We start from the raw sequence: 18724 nt of genomic DNA, 5'->3' as shown, positions 1-18724 counted from the left end.
GATTATTATTCCCCTATCGAACGAAGGAAACTTTCCGACCATAGGCAGTTTTAATGGGTGATTATTAAGAGATGTTTCCCTGAAGTCTGTGCCTCAGGCATTCATTGGTAATCTCATACGATGTAAAACTCCTATCTACTCGTATAGAAACTAGGTCCCTGTGACGTCACGTGGAGTGGCATCGCATGGGCGCCAATCTGGCCTTTTTCAAATGTGGTTAAAATTTACCATTGCCATTCGTTTAAACTGGGATTTCTAAAACCAAATAATTTGTATATTATGAATACACTAATGGTGGGTAAGGAATCGCATTAATTCATTTCGCATTCTTTGATGAAGGAAACTACCCTATTTGGGATGGCTTATTCGCATCACAACTTGAAGATAACCATTGAAATTCATTAAGTACAGAGTACAGCACGCGGCAACAATTTCTTATATAAAAATTTGGAATGGGCGAAGAGCACGCAGCGAGGCGCACGCTTCGGAGGTCACGGCTTGGCAAACACGCCAGAACGTGACGAGAAGACACTCTCGAGTTATGGCCGTCTCAGCATTAGAGAACACGAAATAAGCGATTCGAGGATTGCGTGCGAGAAAAGTCGTTTGAAAAAAAATGGCAGAGATGCTTAAAATTTCCGACATAGTAAATTCAATTGCACATAAGTAGGTGCCCATTTGCTTAGTGGTTGAATTTGAAAAGAAAGAAAAGTGTGTACGGCATTTAACCGCCGATCAAACACCCCCAAGCAACCACTCATGAACGAAACGAACAAGTTGTGAAGATAGAAATCAGAAAAAAAACAATTCCACATGCATGTACCCTGAAAGAGATAATCCGAAGATTAGTTAGGCCTCACTCGGAGTATGCTACTAGCATGTTGCTTTAAGTTGAACTAATATATGATATCGATATAGTACAGAACAGGGCGACCAGATTCAGTTGTTCATTTGATAAAAAGTGCAGTTTTCCATTATGTTAGGCGTTTTATAGTGGGAATCTTTGCCTGAGCGTAAAGAAAAATAAAGGCTTAATTTACTAAGTAAATTCGGAGATGATATTTTCTCAGACGACGTGAAAAATATCCTACGCTACCGTCGTACTATGGTAGACGTGATCAAGAAGGAGAATAAAGGAAATAAGCAGCAGAACAGAGAGAATTTAAATGTTTTTCTTTCCTCGCAAAATTACGGATGGCAGCGGTGTCGCGATTACCAAAATGAATGGTGTCACTTACTTCGCCGACTCGGTGCTTTTTTTTCATTTTTCCATAATCCTAACCTTTCCATTGTTATCACCGAGTCAACTTCATTGTTAATCGATATACATAAAAATATTTCACACCTCTAACGGTGGGTTTTACAAACTTTTTAGCCTGCCTGCCAACCTCCTTCTCGAATACATGGATGTTGTAAAATTTGATTCAAATGTTTAATTAACACCTTCCACTTCGATTAATTTTCCGAATAACGTGCTCCTATACTCTATTTATTTTTTTCTCTGGTTCTCTTTAAAATGATTGGTAATGAAATGATATATTCTAATCAACGTAGAACCCTGAAGTAAAATTGGTTTATTAAACATGGGGAACACAGCTATCGCTATTCGAATAAAATCATTTTTATCCCTCCAATGCATTATGTTTCATGAAATATGAATTATTCATGTATACTATGAATGTTTTAATATTGCTAAGCTTTCAAAATAATTATATTGTTCCTCATAATAGTGCTAAACTTATGAAAATCCGATGACGAGATACACTCGTCATTGTGCAGTTTTGTATCGAAAGTTCACGACGAGCTAGACTCGTCATTACAGCGCAAGGGGGTTCAGCGTATTCTACAGAAATATCATTCCATTGTACGGCATGGATTCGTTCCAAAGCGACTGACTGGGCTATCTTCCTACCGCCCGCCGCGCCGGAAGCATTCTCCCGCGAACCGCGGCGTCCGTCACCGGCGATCGACTCGTGCTCAGAGGAGGAGAGAGGATGGAGAGGAGGAAGTCGTAGCAGCGGCGGCGGCGAGGCAGAACCACCTGGCTCCCTCACCCTCCCCGCGCGCACTGAGGGAATGCCGGAGGAGAGAATGGAAGTGGGAGGGGTCCCCCTCCTTCCCCTCCCGTGACGAGAAAAGGGGAGCGTCAGCTGATGGTGGTAGCGGCACACGGAATGGAGGGAGGGGAGGGTAGCGTAGTGAGGGCGAGCCGCGCCTCCCAGCTGCCGCCCAATGAGGAGAACTCGTAATCGTCGTGTCGTCGGCTGTTGTACAGACGGACCGACCGACTCCTCTCACGTGGACACGTGAGTGAGTGTGTCACACATTCACGACGATTACGTCCGCCACCGCCGCGGCGGCGGGACGCGGCACACCTATCCTTTCGGGCAATCAGCCGATTGGGCTTGATGGAGGCCCCACCAACGAAAGCTTTTAAAGACTTTTTATTTTTTTTACTCCTTTTTTTAAGCTGGTCGTCAGATGGCAGTAGGGGGCAATGCGACGCAATTTTAATTTGGGTGTGGAATTTTAGCGTGTTATTTTCACAATAGTGAAATCGCCCCTCCCTATATTTTTCCAATATAAATTACTTATTTATTTATCTCAATTACCCCCGAAAACAGCAAAATCAGGCCTTTAAATCGGGAGATTTTTTTTAACAATCAACAACAGACGATCACACACATCCAAGTCCTGGAAGAGGCAACCTATCCAAGCGGGACTCGAACCCGCTATTTTCGGTGTGGTAGGCGAGGACTTATTCCCGCCGCCTCGGAAGCCGTCATTTATTTGTCATTTGACTGCTATGAACTCTATTGAATAGTACACGCCATTATGTTATTAATGGATAACACCAAGAACAATAAATCACATTATTATTATTGTATCGCAAGGCGGATATATGTGGTTTGCTGAAGATTTTAGTGATATCTAGGTGACAAATGGGTGAAAGACCTTGTTTTATCCCTGAATGCTCCACTGGGTATGGAGTTCCAAAGAAAAACGACAAAATCTCCAGAGGGAAGCCTAAAAGTTTGTTCAAGGCCAATGTAAGTAGTGTTCGATGCCTATCTAACACATTATCTTCGCTGGTGATATTTTAATGCATCCATTATTTGAATTTAATTTTATTGTGGCATAATTTTCCCGTAATTATCTATCAAAGCCTTTCCTCCAATAATGAGGCTTAATATTCAAACTCCACTCGATTAAATGCAGCACACTATCCTAACACAGGAGAGCGTGTCAAACATTTATTAACAATGACTTCTTAGCAGAAAATTCTTTATAATATAATAACACAAGTGTACATGAATACAATTTATTTGCCCTCTTATTTTTCCATGCAGGCAGACACCTGGCGATAAAAATAACAACGGCAAAAACAAAATAGACGCATTAAAAAACCATTCCTATTCTATTATTTTAACATGTATCTCCACACGAATGACAACACTACAATTGAATTATACTGAATTACATCCCGTTGACTGCAACGAAAGAAGCGAATTACTTCCAAAGCTTATTAAATCAACAAGCACGACCGGTTTCGGATCCTAATTTATCATCAGACCGTAATTCAGGCACGCATGCATATATCTTTCTGGTTTGAAGGTGGCATCTGAAAACCAGTTATGCCTGTTGTTGTAATACTGTGGTGGTCGCTTCATTGCAGTCACGGATATTCCCCACCTCACAAAAGTTAGTCATTTCCCTTCTACATCGTGCGACAGTGTAGCATTGCTACACCCTAGAAATTTTGATCCTCGTTCAATGCTTATTTGATGAAATGAAAGATACTTAATCTAATAAAAAAATTGATGAAGATTTCAACTAGTGGAATTTTTATATCATGATAGCTAAGCCAATCTAGTCAAACGGCGATTATATAAAGCTAAGTATTAATATACGTTAAATTATATAAAGACAAGAGGACGGCATGTGTGTCATACATATACAGAATTCTCATTACGAATTAAATTAGTAGTTTCAGGTGAGATGAATTGGAACCGATTCATTATTATTAAATGAGAGCTCGCAAGTTCACAAAAATTTATTTTAATGAAACTACGCGCTATAACGCTTTCACGTCATTTTAGTGTCACTAGATAGAGTTTAGTGGAACTTGGAGTGGAAGTTCCTTTAATTAAAACCAATCATGATTGCTGATTTCAAATCTTTCTGAACTTCTTGAAATTCTCGTTTTAATCAATCTCGAATCTTCCTCCTCTGACGATGAACTCACACCGCCTGATCAGCTTGGATTTCGACGGAAAATGTCAGCTCGCTCTCCATCAGATCCTCCGTCTGGTGGCGGGGAAAATCTGTCATGGTTTTCACCACCGAATCTCGACGAATGCGATACTTCTTGGTGTCGCACGAGCGTTTGATAAAGTGCGGAAAAAGTGGATAAGTTATGTTCTTAACTCCACCAACTAAAATTCCTTCCCTCTTTTCATTCATGACATCAAACAATATTTGAACAAGCGGAATTTCGAGACGCCGAACCAAACTCACTATCAGGTTCATGGCCGACGGAAACAGGCGTTCCGCAAGGATCAGTTCTACTAAAAAGTTCTAGTAAGTCTTTTACCCTTCATACCCCACCAAAATACCATGCTCTCTACACCAAACAAAATATTACACAAATAAGCTGACGAAACTGCGATCTTTCACACCCTAACATACATACATCGGTTCTTTACCAGTGTCCCCAAACGGTGGCACCGACTCCATGGGGCATGAGGGGGCCCGAGCCCCCTCAAAAATTCGTTATGGGTGTGAGGAAAAAAATGTGTCAGGCTTGTCGATTTTCCCCGGAGTGTCCAGATGTCGAGATTCGAGTTATCGGGGTTCTAATTTTGATCATATGGCTCTTCTAAAATGCTTAAAATACTTAAAACTCACTACTTATAAAATTTCCCGGGGCAAGATCCCCGGTTTGGGCCCCCCAATATTTTTTGTAAGTCGGCATTCCTGGTCCCCAACCTTAACAATGACGGTTACCCGTTCAAACCCGAGATGGTGAACGATCCGTTAAAACGTGGGTAATCATTGAAGAAGAATTAATTAATTTGGAACCTTTAACCTCCTTCCTCTCCCGAGACCTTAAACAAACTACTATGCCTCCCACAACCTTCAATATTCCCAATTGCCAACACCATCCATCCTTCAGTAGTAGGACATATTTTAGGAAGATCTTGACTGCGTATGATGCACTTGACGATGTTTTTGTAACAACAGAAGACGTCGTGCAAAACAAAAATTAGCGGTAACAATGCAAAGACTCACTCAACTTATATTCTTCTGACTTCCTTCAAATCGTGCAACTTATCTTACAAGATATTAAAGGAGTGCTGAGTTCCTTCTATCGCTCCGATGGTTGACCGATTTAGGGCCGAGAATATGAGGGGAAGGTCGCCCATGAATCCCTGAACTACGCAACGCACTGGAGGCAGCCTCGAAATCTGAAAAGGGAAATGAGCAAGTAGGCCAGGGAGTAAAAGAGGGAAACGTAAAAGGACTGACTGAGTGAGAGGGAGATTGTGTACGCCGATGGGGGTTGACACGGTGGCGCCGCATAGCGGTCGAGGACCGACTCCTTCCTTCACCATGCTTTATGCCTCGTTCACATTACGATTGTCCGAGCGATCGTCCCAACGATAGTTGGCCGAACTAGCCGTGTGAATGCATGTCTTGACAATAGTTCACGTAGTTCCGAACGTTGCCACTTTACGATGGTTAGGCGCTGGGAGACCGGAAACGGAAGCGACAAGAGAAAGACGAAAAGCTCGTGAAGCTCTATTTTTTTCATGGATTTGTCCTAGGAAGGAAGAATGTGGGCGGAAGAAAAATTATTCTGTAAATACACGTTGAACACAGTAATATATTGACCCTGCATATCTCAACAGCTTTGCTAACCGTCAATTTCCCGTTCACTTTAGACGTCAGCAATAGAAGGAAGCACAGGTTTTAACAATCGTCGTGTGAATGCACGATAGTTCCGACAATCGCTTGAACAATCATAATGTGAATGAGGCATTACCCTTCTAATATTCGCTCGTCTCGCCTCCTTCTCCCTCTTCCTGCACATGAAGAGGAATAATTTTCTCTTCATGTTTTGTAGTCAAATTTTAGGAGTGTCCCCACCTCGCCAATTAATACATATCTAGAGCACTTCCTTGTCCTCTTCATAGCGTCCATCTCGCCTTTCCCTCATCCTATCCACTCATTTGTGCCGCGTGGATTTCAATGGACGGAGGCTGCATCCCGAATCGGTTAATCTCTCTCCCTCCCTCCCTCCACTCAGGAGGTTATCTGGGCAAGTGGGGGGGAGCAGATGAGATGCTGAAGACTTCGATAAGGAATGCAGCGACGTATTGATCGGTGGCAAGAAGCAGGGGGTGTGGGGGTGTGGGTTGGGGGGGAGTCACACGGTATGAGGGGGAGAGGGCGATCAAAGTGCTCGCCAAACAACAATGAGAGGGGCGACAACAGGGTCACACAGCCACGGACGCGAAAAGTAGAAGCAGGGGCCACGTACAGACTTACGAACAGTCAGTAGTCATGTGATGTGTCGATTAAAAAAAATCCGAAGGTTGAAGCGTAGTGGAGCGGAAGTTTTTTTCCATTCTCAAATAAATGCAAGCAATTTTCAACGAATACATGTGAGTGGTTTGGAAGCCAAGGGGTACAAGTGATTTTTTTCTCAACAGAGTTAGGTAAAGTTATTTGTTAAAAGGAATACACAAAAGTTGGTCGCCAAGGGATACGAGTGAGTCTCAGTTCTGTGCAGACATCGTGTGGGAAATCAAATGCACTCTATCAAATATCTAATTCATCTCGTTTGTTTCCTATACCTAATTTCTGTACCTCATAACTCTGTAGAGAAAAGAGAAATCATTTGTACCCCGTGGCTTCCAAACCACTTATATATTATCGGTTAATGTAATGGGAGGTTTATGAAGCTTGAACTGCATTTCCATCAGCGCGCGTGGAATTCAAATTTTCACTTTTAAATACTATAATGAAACGATTACATGTATCATCGTGGAAAAATTGCAAGTATTTATTTCAACAACGAGGTGAAATTAATCGAATTACTGTAAACGATTGCATCTTTATGTCTTCGATATTAATTTATGCCTAAAAGAGTCTAAATTAAACATTTAAATTGTATTATTTTATACATTGCCGTCAAAAAATAATTAACAAGCAGTTTTGTATTGTGTAACTCCCTGCTTGAGATTTATATTGACAGAGATTGTATCATGTACAGGAACATAAATAAAAAGTGATTTTAATCTACTGATTACTTTTTCAAAGAGAAAATTGCCATTTCAATTAATTAATGCCAGTTCAATCAAATTATGTACACTCTTATGTATGATCAAAGCTTCGCTATCATGCTGTAGACATTTGCAGACCAACTACATCATGAGTTAAAATGAAATTCACTAGGCAAGGCATAGGCATCCAACATTCTCTGGCAAGCTGAGAAGTGGACACTTAATTCCACTGTGTGACAGGTGCCAAGTGGCAAAATGCAAATGACAGAATTCGAAAAACTCCAAGAAATAATCGTATTCTAGGATTGCAGCTCTAGATACATGAATTACTTTGAATTTTATAGTAAGTAGTCACTTCTGACTGACCATATCTTAAGCATTCCATTATTGAATGACGACGATATTTTCTGATCTAGAGTACGATTCAACTCCTTCATTGCTGCCATTCGCGGTGACATTACATAGTACACCATAAAAATGATAAAGAATTCGCAACAGCATACTGACTGCCAAGCAATATATGCGAAGCAATGCATAAAATATCACTTCAGATTGAAAAAAAATCGGAGTTATTACACATTAATGAAACGTTTGAGTCAACGCGATGGAGTTAGATGAAAATAATAATAAATCCTAAATCGAGAAGCTGACATTATGTCAAGAAGGAAAATGGTTCAACGCCTTGCAATACATTGAGTCTCATTCGTACGCTCCAACCACAAGGCAGAAAATAAAACAAGAATATCCGTAAATAACTTCATCTTTGAAGATAATTTAGTCATAAAGTCAAAGCGGAATCAAATTTCAGGTAGATGACAGATGTTAGATTTCAGATGAAAATCTTCCAAAACAGATGTATCTCGGGTACTGTGTACGAAAATTGTTGAATTTAATTAAGTACCCAACGCGAAATAAAATCGTTCTTCGCAATCTAAACTCAGATTTTTCAGAAAATTATGCTAGAAGAACTGTTTTTCCAATGGAAGGATACGAATACATCCATAATAACACGACGTCAATAAATGCCTGGTTATGCTTGCTGCCTGACAACAAATACCTCTTTCAACGATTACGTCACAGTATCCTTAGCTACATGAGGACTTACGTAAGCGTCTTCACAGTCATCACTCGCCTAAGGACAACCACTGAGTTATTTATGGCACTATTTACCTCGTTGAGAAGCACTGACATGCAATCCATGCCCTCAGTAATGGAGCTAACTGGATTAACGCCCAAATGCAGCCTTTTACCGCTTCTCCGCTGCCTAAAACTCAACGCCGAATCTGTATTCAAAGTCGGACAGATCAGCAGTGCGAGGCTCTTCGAAGACAGAAATATAAACGCAATATTTCCCATCCATTAAAGAAAGAAATTCCACATCCGGTTTCATTCCTGTAAAATTTCTTGCAACAATGAACACAACAAGCTCTTAGCGACGGTTCAGTTACGTACCGGAGAAATAAATAACAAAACAACAACATTTCCCGCACTCAAAATTTCACCTCATGTCGAATATGTCCACGCGTTCAATTCGCTAAAACAAGTGCGATCCCTCGATCCACGAAGAAGGCGAACGCATAACGCGGAGGTGGGAACTTGTTGGATAACGCTAAGTAGGCCATGACGGCGATGGAGCACAGATATGTAGGGAAAGGTAATTGAGCATCAACACTTCATCAAGACTCGCAAGCTTGCTATCAAAATCCACGACATTTCAGACACGGCCACGCGTCGCGAAGGAATTCGTGCCATGCGCTACGTTGGCAAACATACAGGAAAGGACAGCCGTTGCGAAAGGGGAAAAGTATGGAATTCAATTCGTAATTCACTCTCTTATAAAAAAAATATATGTGCACAACGGAGAGTTATGGATTAAGATATTTGCCAGAACATTTATGAAGTAGAATGGAATATTTAAATAATATATCACCCACAAGCTGAACCAATTCCTATTAATTAAGTTAAACCTCACACCTCTAAGAACACCTAGGTCAAATTTACCTCAATATTTTACAAAAATCGCAGATAAAAAGCCAAATTACTTACATGCTGCCACCGAGAGACAGTGGAACAAAGACAGCCAAACTCAGAAGTTTCATTTACTACTTCTGACCAATAATGTTTAACACCAATCCCGGCACACAATCAAGCCCAAAATCGAACTAGACCCGTAAACGAAGTCTATGTTTGGCACCGTTAGATTAAAAATTAGCATCGACATCACGAAGGTGCCACTTCTTTCAACCAAAAATCTCAGAAGCCAAAGCTGGCAAAACGAGCTAATGAAGCCGAAAATCGAACAAGACCCATTGGGTAAGTTTTGTACGTCTATGGCTAGAATCGTGACATAATAACTTCACACCATCACCGAGGTGATGAAACCGCTTCTAAAGCCTGAATCACACGATCATTTTTTTTCGTCGCGAAAGTGATCACTATCGCGATCACTCGCAAAATGTTCGTCGCCGGCAATTGTTTTTCGCGATCGCGATGAGGATTCCCATAGCTATTTTTCATCACTCGCCCGGTCGCTTTTCCTGTCGCTAAAACCGTCCCTAAAACTCCATATCAGCCAATCGGAACGCATGCCCGTATGGAACGATTGCAGCGCAACGTTTGACAATCGTGGGAATGACATAGGTAAACAAACACGCTATAGATTTTCGTTATGCGGGTCTTATGACAACGAGTTGTGATATCGGAAGTGATGCGAAAAGCGACGGCGGGAGTGACCGTGTGATTCAGAAAAATCATCACTATAGTGATCGCTTTTCGCGACGAAAAAAAATGATCGTGTGATTCAGGCTTAACCAATAATCTCGAAAGCCAATGATGGCAAAAAAAAAAAACGAAAATCGCTCCGGATCCATTAGTGTGAGTATGATTAGCAGCGTGACAAATGGCGGTGCACGAATGGGCATCACGGGGAGAGAGAGAGAGAGAGAGGTGGTTGAGTCACGCAGATCGCTCTTCCTTTAATCCCTTTAATCAGAATCTGCGGCGGCGGCGGCGGAGTGAGTGGGGGGTGGGTGGGAGGGAGGAAGGAGGGGAGAGGGGAGGCTCCCTCCCTCCCGTCCCCGAACTGACCGGCGCTAATTCGACGAATCTTGAGGAGCCTCCGATGACGAGAAGGAGGAAAGTGAACGCCGATGCCCGATACTTCGAAAACACCCCCAACACAACATTACCATTATAATGCATCACCATCGAAGAATTACGCTGCGTCACAACGGAAATGTCGGAATTAACAAATGACGACCGAATTCCGGATTTCAAGGCGTGATAAAATTCAGCTTCATACATTCACAGCAATTACCTCTGTGATATTCTCCTGTCACATAAAAAAATCAATAATAAAAAAATAAGAACACAAATTTTAGAGGCTCCAATCAGTGGCGTAGCCAGGGGGGGGTTCAGGGGGTCCGGACCCCCCCGAAATATACAAACACAATTATTTTCCTTTATAAAAGGAAACAAAATATTGAAAAAAAGGAATTTACAAAATGTTTCTTTAACAAATGAAGTTTTTTCGATTATGAAAAGTGTTAAAATTAGTTAGAAACTCATTACTAAGTATTCTGTTATTCAAAATTTTCCCCCACCAGGTGTTGGACCCCCCCAAACGAAATTCCTGGCTACGCTACTGGCCGCAAATGAAACTAGTTTCTCAGGACGATATTGTCCATCACATTAGCAGAATTTCAGCCGTACTCCACACCCAGGCAAGCAATGCTTTTGTTGTTGATAATCGGAGGATGATAAACATCAGGAATGGGAGATTACGACTCTTTCTTCAACCAATAATGAGAAGAAGCAAACTACGACGGAGTTTAGAAGCAGGGCATGAATCAGGAGCTGGGGATCATCACCGAGATGGTAATCGACAGTAATTTCTCGTTTCGTTGTCGCGGTTGGGGACCTGTCATCAAGAAATTTATGAAGAAACCGAAGGTCGGTGTTCATTGCGTGTAAAATGTTTTTAAAACATGGCAACTAGAATCACGATGTTAAATTAATACAATTTATTATCGAAAGAAACATCTATCAAATTACTGAAAAAAGTTTCTTTTACGTTCTTTTCGGGCCGAACGTAAAAAAAGGTTTACTTTCCTAGGTGGAATCTCTCCTTTGAACCAACCGAGCAAATTTGAGAATACCGGGACGGTGATAACTTTACGGAGTCACCCGCAATTTCTAAGCTGTGTCCCAATTCACCACTTGGATACGCCAATCCCAGGATTTGGGCAGAGCGCCATCTTGGAAGGGTGTCCCAATTCGTTAGGCAGCATGAGGGAGGGACTTTGGGCCCCTTCAATCTTAGCTGCCAGATATGGGCATCGACGAGTGTATCCTTTTCCCATGATTCGAAGAGAGGAAAGCGTCTTTCGGAGGAAAAGCACCATAGCTGCCAACGAGGGAAAGTTCTTCGTACTTCCAAAACAAAATAAGCAACTACCGACTAAAGAAACTAGGAAAAAACTAAACATTGAAAGCTACGAATAAAAAAACCTACTTTAATATATAAAAAAACAAAAAGGTTGCCTAAGACACTGAAAGTACGAGAAAAAGCTCCTCTCCGACATCCAAAACTCGAAATCATGAACACGAGACCGTTAACTACAAAAATATAGCATACAATGTGGAATGTGAATGTGGTTTCGTTCATCATTTTGTTCAAATCATTCCATACATCCCTTGCTTTAAATCGGTTTCGTGCGCAGCAGATGTCCCAATTCATGCTCCTTTTTGGGTTGGCTACCCCAAAATTTGGCCGCCCAATTCCATGCTCCCCAAAGGCTAACGAGTTGGGACATGGCGTTTCAGTGCGCTGGTGGTCGGCAGAAGACATTTGGAGTTAGTTCCCAGGGAGAGAGACGGGAGGCACGTAGCCATGCGCACCGCCAGCATCCCTCCCTTCAGAATCCAATCGCACGGCCTACTCCTCCTCCGCCTTCCAATTTCCTCCCAAACATTCCTCCTCTCCCGCCTCCTCCACATCATCTCCGCTTCCCTTCACACACAGCACGGAGAGAAGAAATTCCCTCGCCCCACGCACACAATTCCACGCCTCCTCCTTTTCCTCATCATCTACGGATTGCATTCCACTACGTCTACTCCTCAATGCCTCCTCAACTATTATCCGAAATCCTACCTTATTTATTTCTTTATCAAATTATTTTTAAAAAAGTCGATTTGGCCTTTACACTGATCATAAAACTTCAACTTTAAACAAATATAAACTATTACAGAAAACATGGAACGAAGGGCATCGTTGCTAACGGCTTCCGGGAGCAGCTGCGTGTTGCGCTTCGTCGTGCAAGCTTTCGCGACCGTTACAGGGCACATCATCAGGCGATGAATGAAAATTCGGAATTGGTTGCGAATCCATCATTTCATTGGTTCATCCATTGGTTGCCTCATCCATCCAATTCAATTAATATAGTCGTCCAACCTCCCCCGGTGGATGGTGGAGGTTGGACGACTATATTAATTGACTATAAGAGTAAATTAAAAAACATGTTGATATACCAAAAAATGGCATCACAGAATTTTTTTCAAAGGTTTTACATTTTACTTTAATACCCAAGACGTTTCTCGCAAGTACCATTCCAAGGGAGTGGTATAATAATAATAATATATCCCCTCTATCATCTCGTTTGCCATAGGCGTTTGCTGAGGCTGATATTCAAAGACATGATCAATCAGAAATATCGAAACAAAGTAAAGAAACAAATGAATTCCAAACGGCGATATTTAGGGAGGAGACCGATATCTCACCTATGGAATGAAAGAGTGGGCGAAAACATCCGGATGTGACGTCACCTCGGGCGGTGACTCGAACGGACGATAAGCGCGAAGTCGTTCTCACGACGACGCCACGCACCGCGATCGTCAACTTGCAACTCTAACGACCTTAGACCATATAGAGTACGTAGTTTATATGGTCTAAGCTAATGACGATACCGTGATGATTTGGAAACCACATATATTTGCGGCATTCACCCAACCACGGATTATACGAAGTGTATGCGGCAGCAATTAATGCGCGATTCATGAGATGATCGCAGAAAAATGGCACGCGTTGATTTAATTTCAGTATCGAAAGTCGTTTATTTTCACAATATAATCTCGCTCCAACAGGAAGCAGATTTAAAACACTTATGATCGAAGAAAAACTCTCGCTCCGTCACTCTTGTGCTTAGGGAATTTTTAAAATCCTTTATTTACTGTCATCCCAGAATGGTCCATGTGCAGTGAAGACCCCGTAAATGGCTTCATCGGCGATAGAATTTCAGTTCCTACTAACACGTGATGAGCCCAATCATAAGGTGGCTTAACTAATGCATAAAAACATGTTCATAATTACAGGGCCTAAACAGTGAGAACTAGCTCAACTAGGCCACCCCTTTGTCTTCAAGACATCTCGTTGATTCAAAAGAGTGAAACAAGTACATATCCAGGAAATACTTATAATGGAATACCACAAAGTAAACCAGGAGTTAGTGAATTTTGAAACAAGTACCTCAAGGATCCTGTCCAGAGTTTTCCCTAGGAAAACAATGAATTCACTCTTATTTTAATCAGTTTTGACGATTGTAAGGGTCCGCGCGGTCTATCTGCCCAACGGTAACGAAACGACTCCGCTTATATTTCAATTGTAATCCGAAAAACCGATATTATTCCTCAAAGTCGCAGCAGTCTTTTCCATAAAATTGAGGCTTAATTCTGCCGGTACCTTTTTCACTCTATCGTCAAGAGGGCCTATCTTTCTTCTTTTAGCGTTCATCCATTATAAAACCAACCTCCGCCTCTATAACTATGAAAAACATCAGATAGAGAATTCTTCCGAGGCTAAAACATCGGCCACATACTATCACGATCGCGACCACAACGAATTTTCTGGCTGATCGACTTGTGAAATCAACCATATATGGACAAAAGCAACAATCGAAGAGAATGCAGCGACGAATGGCAGGCGGATATACGCTGAAAAAAAGCTATACCAAGGCGACTACATTTCGCCGCAGCTGGTCCCCGAGAATAAAAAAGAGCGTAGTCTTACCACCCACGTAGAGAGAGGGAATACGCCACCCGGCGGTTTCATTTCACGACGACTTCGTCCCAATCCACACTCCCCAAGTCACTGTCTTTAAAGGGAATCAATGCACGGATACGCACGAGGAATTATCCTCAGATGCAGAACGCGAAAATAAAAAAAAATCTTCTTTTGTTTTTTCTGGGACCGTTTAGGCACAGCAGCAGCAGCTGCGAAAGACATATTTTAATGAATCACAGCTACCTCTCTCTATCATTACACCATAAAATTCGGCGTCAAATTTTTAGAACAGCTGAATATTTTTCATATCTAAATCCACTGGTCAAACACGTTTTTCGTTAACGACACAGTTTTATTTAATTTCACTATCAAAAGTTCTTTCTTTCCACTATATGACCACGCGCCATTACGAAATATAATTCCAACATCGAGGATTGAAGAAAAACTATTAATGGGTTACTCTAGTGCCATGTGACATATTTCGCGCTTTACTATAATAATTAATTTGGCGTACTATGGGAAATTTTCAAAGTCATTATTTACTGTTACAACATTACTTTCAATTATCCTAAACTCATTTTACCAGAATAGCCCATTTTCAGTGAGAACACACTACAGTCCATGGACGCGTTTGAGCATGAAATCGAGGTAGCAATTTAGAATATTAAATACTGAACACGTAAAAGCCTACAAAGGAATTCTCTCAATTAAATGCCTATTATTATCATCGCTACTTGGTGACCTTATCAATCTCCATACCACTCACTAGCCAAACAGTAAACGCAGCAGTATATGTCGACGAAGTCTCAGCCACCAGCCAAAATGCAAAGACCTGCCCGGCAAGGTAGGTTGAACGTTCGTAACATTTATCTGGATCAAGTTGGAGCGAAAATGAAAATACTATGATTAGAGAGGATAGTTGGGCCAAGTCATGGATGAATAAAACAGATCTCAGTCACTATTGTACCTAATAACACTCTATCTGCCTAGTTGAGTCACGTCACCCCAAGGATGACTAAAATACATTTCAGTTACTTTCGTACCTAACAACCACATTTCCTCCAAGATAAAACTGTTTTCTGAGTAAAAAAAAGATTCTTACGAACTCGAGGTACAACAGCAGTGTGCACCACTGTACAGACACTCACCGACTTGAAGGACGTTGCTGACACACCCCAACTCCAGCAGCTTGAGTCCCTTGTGGAAGGAGAGGTTCTGGAACTCGGGGGCCGTGCTGGAAGACGTTGTCCAGGCGGGAGCGGCGCCAACCGACGCCGCCCCTACGCCACCCGTGGACGCCGAGGCCGACCCCGCCGCGGCCGACGCCACCGACGCTGAGGCGGAGGAGGAGGCGCCGGCGACGCCAGTGGTCGAGGGCACGTTGACCGGGACCCGCGACAGCGACGAATACATGCAGATGTCGCGCTCGTCGCGGGGGAAGGCCCAGAAGATGACGCGCCGCTGCACCAAATCCGGAATGCACTCGAATCGCTCCTCCATACGCTGGAACGGCACGTTCTCCGCCACGGTGCGGGCGCAGAGGTCGAGCAGGGAATCCGGAGACCTCCTGCACGTGGGCTGGGCCCCTCTGGGGGGCTCAGGGACCCTGGGGCCGAAGGGAGTTGGCGGCAAGTGGGACGAGGAAGAAGGACCGCCGGAAGAGGAGTGCGGCCCGCCGCCAGCGACAGCCATGGCGGCCGCAGCCGCTGCCCTGCTGCAGCAACGGTGCCTGTGGTGATGGTGATGATGGTGGTGGTGATGGTAGCCGCCTCCCACGCCCCCACCGCCCCCGGAGTGGTGCTCCCGGTGTCGGTGGTGCCTGTGGTGGTGGTGGTGATGGTGCCTGTGGTGGTGATGGTGGCTCCGCCTCGAGGAACCGGACGACGACGAGGAAGACGACGAGGAAGATGACGCCCCAGGGCGGCCGAAGGCGCCGAGGGCCGAAGCCGCGGCCGCCGCCCCGCTGGTGCCCGCCCCAGAAGACGAGGACGCCCCCGCAGCGGCGGAGAAGTCGAAGCCCCTGGAGGAGCCGGAGGAGGAGGACGGGTGCCCGTAGCCACTGGAGCCGGCGCCTCCGCTCCCGCTGGCGCCACTACCGCTCCCACTGGCGCCTCCCCCAACGCGGGAACAGCAGAGACGCTTGTTGGATTCCGACATGGTTGCGCTCTGCAGAACAACTAGTCTGCTTCCTTTAGGGTTGTATTCGACCCTCTAGGCAGAGCTCTGCGTCACCGGAATCACTACGGCGAAGATGTGTGTCTCAGGAGAAGTTGGGAGCGCAAGACGTCATCTCCTCCTTCCTTCCCCTCCCTCCTGGAAAGGGATTTCTGACGCCTCTCTCTCTCTCTCCTCCGATTCCCTGAAAAAGAGATAACCCGCTTCGGGTGAGGGCGGCTTAAAACTCTAGCACACTCACGAACCCGCCCCTCTCTCTCTCTCTCTCTCTGGAAATGCAAAGGTATTTATCTCGTTCCGGCGATGACGACACACGAGAGCACAAACGAAGAGTGTTGGTGGACCACACCTCGAGGAGAGAAAAGATGGTGGAGTTGAAACCGGAATGCTTCCTCACAATTTACGTGGACGATATGCTAGGAGGATCCGTTTGGGACAGAAATCCTGCACTTCACTCAAACGCGGATATTAACAGCATTCCGCGTTCACTTTCGTCGCACCAACACTATCACACGCGTCACGTGACACAAGGCGTGGAAAGGATGACGGGGATTTCCACACCGCCTAAGCTTCCTCGATACTAATATCGAAGGGGGATCTTGGAATTGAGAAGATTATCCTTCCTGCAGATCCTCCAAGGGGGATCCTGCAGGCTCTGAAGAGGATGGGGGACGTCGCAGGGGGTGTAACAGGGGTCCCTGCACGTACCAGTACAAGAATAGACGGCCACAATTAATATATACGCGAGGATAATTCCACTAAGTCGAACCTTGCGCAGCACTCTTCTTTTCTTTCTTCGCAAGTTCACCAATGCGGGGGAAAGAGCCCAGCGCTGAGGTCACCGACGAGAGGAATGATTCAACTGTTTCCAGGCAAAGGGAGGAAAGTGATGAAACGAACATCCACGCAAAAAAGGGAAGGCACAGAATCACGTTGAGAGAATGCCTCGGAAACAATAAAACGGGGAGGTGTGGGTAGTCACGATAAAAAAGGGAGTCTTTCTCTCCTGCGGCTATCTACCGTCGAGGAGGTGGTCCGGCGAGGAGGCGTTTAGCGAAAGCAATCATTCGCAACCCTCCGCGGACATCATCGTCCACCACGCCCAAGTCCTCATGTTTCGCCGTCACTTGCTCACTCCTTCCCCCGGGAACACACGGCCTCTCACTCGGGTAGCACTCATGACACGAGGGGGACTCAAGGGGGAGAGAGCAAGCAGTTGGTTCGATTGGTAACACCACACTACGCTGGGTGGCGCCGTACCAGAGTGAGCCCGGCGGCTGTGCCCCTGGGCACAGAGCGGGCAAGCGGAACGCAACGCTTGGCCGATAGGACGGCGGCGCCGTTGGGGGCGGGCGGGGGCCGCCAACGGGAGGCAGAAAGGGAGAGGAGGGGCTCTCCGACACCACCGGAAATTGGTATTGAACAGCGGCTCGCTCTAGCCAGCCAGAGGCCCCACAGCGCTGCGCTCTCCCGACCGACGCGGTGCGAACTGCTTCCCTTCTCTCTCTCTCGCCAACAACTCCCAAAGCGTTTGTTTTTCCTATATATCCCAATATATGCGTGGAATGTTGCGCCGAAACGTGAGTGAAATCGATGCGTGTGCGGTGAAATGTTTCCGGTCCTTCCGCTGAGAGGCGATGAAATTACGAGAGTTATATATACGTTCTCCTTTTCTGAGGCCTCGGGAGTGTAGAGAAGATCAACGCACTCACACATCCACAGTGGTCCGAGATTAGTGTGCACACGCACTGTCCACGTCACGTCACACGCACACACACTCACGCACACGACGGTCTTTGGCGCACAGTGACACGCCGCCCACCGCCCCCGACGACTCTCCGGACACGACTGAGAGAAACAGGCCCCCCCGACCGGCGGCGGCGGGGCGGAGGAGGCCTTCCCCTCCACTCTGTGTGTGTCTGGGCATGCGCCCCTCCTCTTCCCCTCCCCTCTTCACTTGCACCCATCCCAACTTCCCGTTACAACACGAAGGGCACCCCTCCTCCCCGCTCACAATACATTACACACACATTTCCCCTCCGGGCGAAAGGGAGAGGGATATTACTCTCCCCACCCCCTCCCCTTTCCGCCCCTCCCTCCACCCCACCCCCCCCGAGTGCCACAATTTTCCCACACTGCCTCCCCTACTTGAGCGCCTTCAAGGACTCAAAGAGATAGCGGGAGGGGGACGAAGGTGGGGGGG

The 18724-nt window shown here is 44.9% G+C and overlaps 1 protein-coding gene across 1 annotated transcript in view; it reads right to left on the bottom strand.

The window, feature by feature from the left end:
* The window catches only part of LOC124155286 (zinc finger SWIM domain-containing protein 5-like), a 202410-nt gene extending 184053 nt beyond the window's left edge, over positions 1 to 18357 (bottom strand). Inside the window, exon 1 of the mRNA XM_046529003.1 lies at positions 15495 to 18357. Coding sequence (XP_046384959.1) covers positions 15495 to 16503 — 1009 coding nt within the window. The 5' untranslated portion in view covers positions 16504 to 18357. The remainder of the gene's footprint in view (positions 1 to 15494) is intronic.
* Positions 18358 to 18724: the final 367 nt, after the last annotated feature.

This window comes from Ischnura elegans, chromosome 3 (assembly GCF_921293095.1).
Source record: "Ischnura elegans chromosome 3, ioIscEleg1.1, whole genome shotgun sequence".
Classification (NCBI taxonomy): Eukaryota; Metazoa; Arthropoda; class Insecta; order Odonata; family Coenagrionidae; genus Ischnura; species Ischnura elegans.
Note: the sequence above shows the minus strand (reverse complement) of the source record. Positions and strands in the feature narration are given on the sequence as shown.